Genomic DNA, 8,299 nt, shown 5'->3' with positions numbered 1-8,299 from the left:
AGTGTTTGTGAAGCAGGACAATTCTCCAAGTAGCTTATTCTGAATATCCACATTAACTTCTGTGAGTTCTACCTGGAATTTTTCCTTTTATTTTAAGGCATGAAGAGAAAAAAAAAAATCACCTGCAGTAAACAGCTCTTCTTGTATCGACCCTGGGATGATTCTGCAGGCAGGGACTGGGTAATTCCATTCCTTTGTGTGGAGCAGAGGTTTCCATTGGCCGGCACATTACTCACGGCTGGGATCGCTGCCTTCCCTCCCCTCAGCGTCATGGATGTAAATGCCTAAAACACCCACAGTCGCTCTGATCATTGCATAAAGTTATATTAATACTCACACCGAGTAACAAAACTGACTCGTATAAATCTACAGAAAATTCAAGAAACTTTTGTTATGATTGTCAGTGCCAGTTAGGCTACATATTAGTGTTGGCTGAAGCATTCTAGATTTGCCATTTTTGTGTCACATGGAATGGCAGGATTGAGCATGCTTTCCACGGACGGAATTGTTGTAGAAGTTTTAAGTCTGTCCAGCGTTGACTCACAGCTGGAACTCTGTAGTGATGCTTATGGATGGACAAACTTCCAGCTGCTACTGAAAGCGAGCATGAGAGGGAGTCCCACTCTTGGTCCTGGTTTTATCACAGAATTACAGAACTCAGTTCTCATAAAGGGAACAAACTTTATCCACGGCCTTTGCCACAGAGGGTAAGGCAGGGGAAACAAGAGGTGCACCTTAAGTGTTCAAGGATATGGATTCATCTCTGGGGAGCTCTTCCACAGGCAGTGATGAAGTGAGACAAGACACAAGCAAAAATACATTAACAGATGTACATTAACAGATGTACAACATACAGCCTATGTTTAAATGCTTTCCAAATGGCTGGATGTTTTATTTACACATTTTTCTAACAATATATAACAGATGAAAAGACAAAATGAATAAATGACAAATGCAGCTATTCTCTCAGAACTTCTTAAAGCACCTTGGGTAGACTGGAAAACTGATCAGACTTGTGTTTGTTTTTTAAATACAGTCTATATGTAAGACCCTGTTTATTTGGTAATATTGGAATTAGAAATCTACAAATGAAATGTACCATGTATCAGCACTGTAGTCAAATTCTAAAATACTATTTGTTATTTAAATACCTGCAGAGTAGAGTCAGACTATTAGTTCAAATAGATGAAAAAAGGAAATGAATGAAAACTAGATGAAAATTTTAACATGCTTGATTTATTAGACACAAGTATTTTGAACTTAGCAACAAGATTTTTGATTATTGGATTGTCTTTTGTGTAAGTGCAAGCACACATGAACATACCAGAGATTATCTCCATGTATAAATGTCAGTAGAATCAGAACTCAGCTTTGTGGAAAGGCTAAATAGGGAATGGTGGCCATTGACAGGGTGGTTTCACTACAGAATACATGAAAACAATTCCCACGTTACACAGCTCAAAAGCAAAAAAACCCTAAACTAGCAAAGCAATGAGGTAATTGCTAAGAAGTCATAAACTCTCACAAAATAAATGTTCTTGTTTTCTTTTAAAAGTAGTTCTGCACCTTTACATTTTGTGCTAGAAAAATACTGGAAGCTACAATAGATGTAGGAAACATTCTCGACACTTAAAAGTTAGCATTTTTTACTGCTGTCAGTGATGATGGAAGTATTTATAACTTTATATAAAGTGGAATGTACACCAAGTAGTTTTGAAGTGGCTGCAGTGCATTGCAATGGCTTTATTATAACATAAAAATTCACTTAGACTTATTATGTAATGTTGTGCAAAGAAAGTGTTTTGACTTGCACAGACATCCATCTGAAAATATATTTTATAATCTCATTTACAAGAAAATAGATTATGAATCATTTTGAATAATCATTTTCCCACCATTTCTGCAATTTGTTTATACACCAACAGGAGAGGTACAACAGCTAGAACAGCTGTCAAAATAACAGCCTAAGACATGGTAAAAAGACACAGAAGTAACAATAATCTGTTCTAAAATAATTAGATTGAAATGGTTCTACCAAAGAATAGTGGCATTTCTTTCACATAGATATACAAATCTTTGTACAAATGTATAAATGTGTACAGGGTACAGCAAAATAGAGTCCAGATATTGAAAACTAAGGAGTATCAAATCTTTGTTTAATCAGGGTTGTTGTAACAACTCTCATCTAAACATTATCTTTCTTTCTTAGTGTAGACTTAAGTTATGATGTTGTTAGCTGGAATACAGATAGCTAAAGCTGAGGTGTGCTTTTTAATGAAAATTGAATTTGTTAATTATTGTTAACAGAAGAGTTGTATTTAAATGCTTTCTTTGTTCCCATCTAATTTGTTTCCTTTTTAATACATCTTAGATTTTCCACTAAAGAAATTACTCCTTTCTTAGTTTGTTACCAATAAGTTCAAATAAGATTTTTATAATGGGTTGAGAATATAGATGCATTAATTTCATGTCCCTTTATGATTCAGTTTGTGTTAGTATAAAAAAGAAGCGTACAGAGAAGCAAATGGTGAAGTTAAGACATTTCAGCCTTTTAATGAATTTATAAACCACTCTCACCTGCTACCACTTGAAACCCATAGGCAAGAGCACTTCATTGATGCACACAGAGGGTGCAGATGGGAAAGGGAGGAAGGTTTGGCAGACTGCATGGATTTAATTTTCTAAACAAAGGCGATTACAGTGTGTACATTTTGGGTGGCAAAGTTCAGGGCTTGTTTTTCCTTCCCCTCTATTTGTAGCCATCTCTTAGAAAAACAGACTAATGCAAACATGATGTCTGTACACATACTGTAGACAGGTTAGTATAGTAAATCTCCCCATCCTTTTTTGCCACTTTTGCTGTAAATGATATATAAATCCAAAGATAACAAAGCTTTCTTATAATCTGTACTAACACCTTAGCTGATCTTTGGTCTTTGTTGAGGCCTCTGTTCTGGGGAAACTTGTAGGGGGTTCCAGTTGTCCATATATGTAAATCAGGTACTTCCCATTGGTGAGGTTTACTTACAGATGAGTGAGGAACTATTTAATTTGAATCCTTTGTAATTGTTTTACAGGCACTGTCTTGTGACTGGTCAGCAGAGAGCTGCTCAGGGGTCACAGCTTTTCTCAGGAGTCAGTACTGCAGCCTGTAGGCAGAGCCAGTGTGGTGGTGGGGACAGACCAGACCACAGCTGCAGCAGTAGCTCTTCCTGCAAGAGATTTGCAAGCTCACACAATAAGGGATGAGATTGGGAACCTCTATATCATGCTTAAGGATCAATGAAAACAAAGACATTGACACAGAGGCTTATGGAGACCCCAAAAACATAAAAAACAAATGGAGCTGATGAAGAAAGCAGTGGTGCCCTTGTGAGAAGGGTGGGATGAAGAGAAAGCCATTTTGGAGCTCTGCCACATGAAGACCCAGGCTACTGCACTTTCTCAGGGTGGGGGACCACAAAAGTGTGGTGAAGCTCTGTAAAGAGTACATGCTGTCAGCCTGAAGAGATTTTGGGTTGGTAACATAAGACATTTTAAGGAAAGTCTTAAACTTTCAAGCCCTTCACTTAAATTCTGAAAACATACAGCTTTTCAATAGCATTCACACATCTGGTAGTTGCAGGAAACTGCCAGTTCCCTGACTAGAATAATATTTAACATTCTAGCACATATAGGATGTATACTCCTATTTTCCCAGAATGCTTTGAGCTTCTTTTCCAATTCCTGATAAAGAATTATAAGAAGTCTTCAGTATACACATTTATGTAGTTTCTTTAGAGCCAGACTTTACACAAAATAACTTAGGTCTGTGTAAAGGACACTGTGACTTGCATCTAAAATTGTGTGTGACATCTTGCACTGGTCATCAGTTGTTCCATTTTGAAGGCATAACTTCACCTATTTCCTTCATTTTTAGAGAATGCTTCTTTCTATCATATCTTCATACCTGTTCCTGACTCAAGGCTTACAGAGTTCCTGCCAACATAGCTTTTTATTTCAGCTCAGAACACCTCATCCAGGAACAACAGTGATGGCTCTCCTGAATAAAGGCATTGGCTCTTTTTCGTGGCACTTTCTTTCAATGTTCTATAAAATGCCTGTAAATAAATGTTCCCTGGCTGTTAATGAGAAGATAACCCTGCCAACATCTTTTATGACATTCTAGGCAGTTATGTCCACTTGGGAAAATTTCAGAAACAGCTTGTAAACTCCAGTTAAAAAGGAGCAAAGACCACCTCAGGAATTTCCTGAAAATAGCATTAAAAGTAGGAAGTAACAGGTTAAGAACCTTGTTCTGTTTCTCTCCTAGTTGTGCAGGCTAGGGAAGTAGTTCTAGGCTAAAAAGTAGAGTAATACAGGTTGCTAAATTCAGTAGTTTTCCAGAAGTCAGCAAAGAGAGCAAGGTCAGGAGCCAGCTACTCAGTCTGTGTGCTTTAGGGTGAGGATTCACTCCATGTGCCCTCCTAGCAAGGTTGTGTCACATAAGTGATACTTAGTTGCTATTTGCTACCACTGTTGCCTGGATCTAATTCTGAGTTTTGATCAGCTACCTCCAAAGAGGATAAAGGCGTGTGTAGGTGGATGAATGGTATGGGAACGTAAGGAACTAGAAGAGAATTACGGTATTTTAACCAACTCTCATCTAAACATTATCTTTCTTTCTTACTTAATGTAGACTTGGGCTAAGATGTTGTTAGCTGGAATACAGATAGCTAAAGCTGGCTGCTTGGTTTCTCTGATTTTTACTACTTTTGGATAGACTGAGACAATTTTAAATTTGTACAAGGAAAAAACATGGTTTAGCCCAAAACACATAGCCTAATTTTGATCTAAATAGAGGAGTTTTCCTTTTGAAAATAAAATGCTGTGCAACCAGAGGTTCTCTCCATTATGACTATCAGTTTTATGGCCTAACAATCCCTAGTGCCTGCACAAGAATGTGCAAGTCATGTGGCTGTAAGATACACCTCAGCAGTTTGAGCAAATGCAATTCTAGCAGGTTGTGCCATTTTCTTATGCAAAAGAGGGAATGCAAGTGGGATGAAGCTCTGAAACAGAAGTAGAGAATAGGAGAGTCAGGCAGGTAGGTATGACAACGTGGTACAGACAATAGGGACAGCATGTCTTTTCATTTAAAAAACATTACCATAAATGAAAACAGTAAGCATATATTAACATTTTTTTCTCTACCAAAGAGCAAGTCATACAGGAAGGAACTGTTACAGAAGTAATTTGTATTTAAGTAACTGCTTATTAAATAATTTAATTACCACATAACTTCAAGCAGTCATCAGGTCCTGACCTTAGAATGTATCTGTTACTCTCTGGGATGGAAATGAGAAATTACCAAAGGAAGTAACACCTCAAAACAGGGCAGTCACACAGTCAACAGAAACCAGTTCTGCCACTAGGACTCCTGCTGTCCCCCACTGCTGACAAAAGGAAGTCCAGACATGTATCAGAGGGCAAAAGTCATCATTTACTGTCCAACTCACACACACAGTGCAAAAATAATTTGTAGTTTATTACTCCTGTGAGAAAAGTATTCTGGAACAGATAAACAAGTTCATATTTGGAACCAAAAGTAACAGAATTTACTAAATTACGCTTAAACTCTGTACATACACAAGCTTATATGCTGTACATTGTCATAATTGTGAAGTTGAAAAATTACTAAATACAGAAATTATTTGCAATTTTCTTCCCTAGAAGGTAAAATGACAATATCTATTGATGGATTTATGGTGTGTGCATATATCTCAGAGGATATAGTTATGCACACCAAGTACATATTTCTATTGAAACAGGAGTACATTGCTATACCAGTGCCAGTTGGAGACAACTGAAAGGGTACTGGGTATCTGAGGATTCACTGTCACTATTCAGAAGCCATGTTTTCCCAATCCATTCCCAGCTCTTATCAGCAAAGTGCACTGAAGCACCACCCAGAGACAGCTGTTGCCACTCCATTCTGGAAGGACTCTGCTTTCCAATTACTACACATGGAAGCAACACAATTTGACAGGCTCTTGTTTGCAGAAATCTTAACAGCTGACATCCAGTCCAGTGGTAGGAAGGGTCTGGACTGGATCAGAAGAAGTTGAACACTTTGTATTGTTACTGTACACCAGCAAATCCAGGCACTTAGCGCTATCAGTATTTCTATTCTCAATTGCTCTAGAACTATGGGCGAAAGCTTATCTTTATTATAATCAAAAACAAACTTTCCCTAGACCTCAGTAGGATAGGACATTATCTTACATTCTATTGGTACTGCATTTTAATGAACCCAGGAATTTTACATGTTTGGCAAAGTGCATACTTTAAGAGAATAATTCAGATATTTATAATAGTTTAGCTGAACTTCAGAGTCAAAATATGATAAATTCTCTACAAGATAAAGGCACAATATTTACAGGTACTCTTATCACTGCAGCTTTAAATAAGATAAACTAAATAACACTATCTTCTTTGAAATTAAACTGTTAAGAATTATAGTAATAATCTTTCATAAAAAAGTAGATATGCTTGTGCATTTAGTACTCTTGATTCTGGAACCATCTGAACATGGGCATCACTAACATATACCCACTGTCCTCCTGACGCTCCCATGGCTTCTTTCAAACCTGAAACGCAGAAGCAAAAAAATTTTTTCTTGTCTTTCACGACATCATCAAGCAAATACAGCAGCTTTTTCAAAAAGCAAGAGAAGCTTCTCATTATAAGAGTAATTCATTACTTAGATAAAGTCTGCTATTCAGTTTGAAACTTACATGTCAAAGAGCACTGTAAGAGAAATTGGTGGAAGACAATGCCTAGGAATGAATGCTGCCGTGGCTTTTTTCATATTTTTTTAGAAAGCCTAAGACATTTGCAGTACAGCTTGCTGAGTTCCAACAGGAAGTTATACTAGAACACAACCAGTTCTGACATAGAAAAAAGGTCTTACTTTAAAAGCTGACCAGTGTGAAATTAAGAACATGAAGAGATCTAATCTGTTCTAATAATCATTCCAAGATAAACATAAGACTGAAGGAAACTTTGATTTCATTAATAATGTCAAAGATTGTCTTTCTGGGAAATGAGCTTCAACTGCAAAGTGATATTACACAGGATAGAAAGGATAATGCTTGGTTCTCACTTTCCCCCAAGAAGGGAAACAGTAAATATATTTACCTAACTTTGACAGCTTAACGTATTATTGCTGCTGCAAAATTTTCACTAACAGATTCTGTCCTGGAAACTTATTTCACTCTTGTCCTAGGGTGACTTTATGATGCTTGTAGCCCCAGTCATCTGTTCTGAATATCCATCAAGTATTAATAAAAAGGGAACTAGTGTGGTGTTCTCAAAATGCCAACAGAAACCCTACACCATACCTTTTATCTTCCATGAAAAAGATTCTTGCTGTTCACATTAAACCAGAGTATTCCAGATTTTTAAGTACTAAAAAATTCCCATCCTAAAATACTTAAGATACATAAAATGCTCATATATTCAGAAAATGTAACTTAATTTAATGTGATGGATTTGACTGGTATACTAAACCATTTTCAGATACCAAATATGCCAAATGACTAAGTTTTACCAGGCACAACTATTCATCAGGATCTATTATTTTGAGTAGGAAAGAGAGGAAAGTTGTCCCTCAATTATCTGTGTAATAGCTGAATCAAAATTCCATTATTCACTCAGTTCTATATGGCATTAATAGCAGAAGTAGGATATGCATTGTGTGCAACAACAACAAAAAAGGAATAATTAATAGAATCATAAGTTGGTTTGGGTTTGAGAAACTTCCAAGACCATCTAGTTCTAACAGCTGTGCCATGGGCAAGGACACCTTTCCCTTAGCCCAGGCTGCCCAGAGCTCCACCCAGCCTGGCCTAGAGCACATCCTGGGATGGGGTTTCTACAACTTGTCTAAAAACCACAATTATTCTCAGCTAAAAAATTATTTGCTATAAATCCCTGTAGACAGTTACTTTTAGTTTACAGTGAAGGAAAGGAAGCTCTATTTGTACATACCCAGAACAGATTTAGTGGTAGAAATATGCTCCAGCAGTTTCTTGGAGGATGTCCTGACTTTCACGTACGCCGCATAATGACCCCCCCTCATTGAGCCACTGTGCTCCACTATTCCATAAAGACTGTACAGCACCCTTGCACCATCCATAACGTTCTGCATTCCAGAAACAGAAAACAAAGGGCAATTATTTCACAATCAATTTTACAGGCATGTTAAGTAGCTAGCAGCAGTATGATTCCAAAAGAGGCAAACAGCCATCCACATCAT

The 8,299-nt window shown here is 37.2% G+C and overlaps 1 protein-coding gene across 6 annotated transcripts in view; it reads right to left on the bottom strand.

The window, feature by feature from the left end:
* Positions 1 to 5,461: 5,461 nt before the first annotated feature.
* USP45 (ubiquitin specific peptidase 45) overlaps positions 5,462 to 8,299 on the bottom strand; it is a 50,446-nt gene continuing 47,608 nt past the window's right edge. For all 6 annotated transcript variants that reach the window (XM_054628975.2, XM_077176552.1, XM_077176553.1 and 3 more), the window contains 2 exons: positions 8,032 to 8,185; positions 5,462 to 6,629 (listed from right to left, as the gene is read on the bottom strand). In XM_054628975.2, the coding sequence (XP_054484950.2) occupies positions 6,496 to 6,629; positions 8,032 to 8,185 (288 nt within the window). In that variant the 3' untranslated portion in view covers positions 5,462 to 6,495. The remainder of the gene's footprint in view (positions 6,630 to 8,031; positions 8,186 to 8,299) is intronic.

This window comes from Agelaius phoeniceus, chromosome 3 (assembly GCF_051311805.1).
Source record: "Agelaius phoeniceus isolate bAgePho1 chromosome 3, bAgePho1.hap1, whole genome shotgun sequence".
Taxonomy (NCBI): Eukaryota; Metazoa; Chordata; class Aves; order Passeriformes; family Icteridae; genus Agelaius; species Agelaius phoeniceus.
This window is presented reverse-complemented; position numbering and strand designations above follow the sequence as displayed.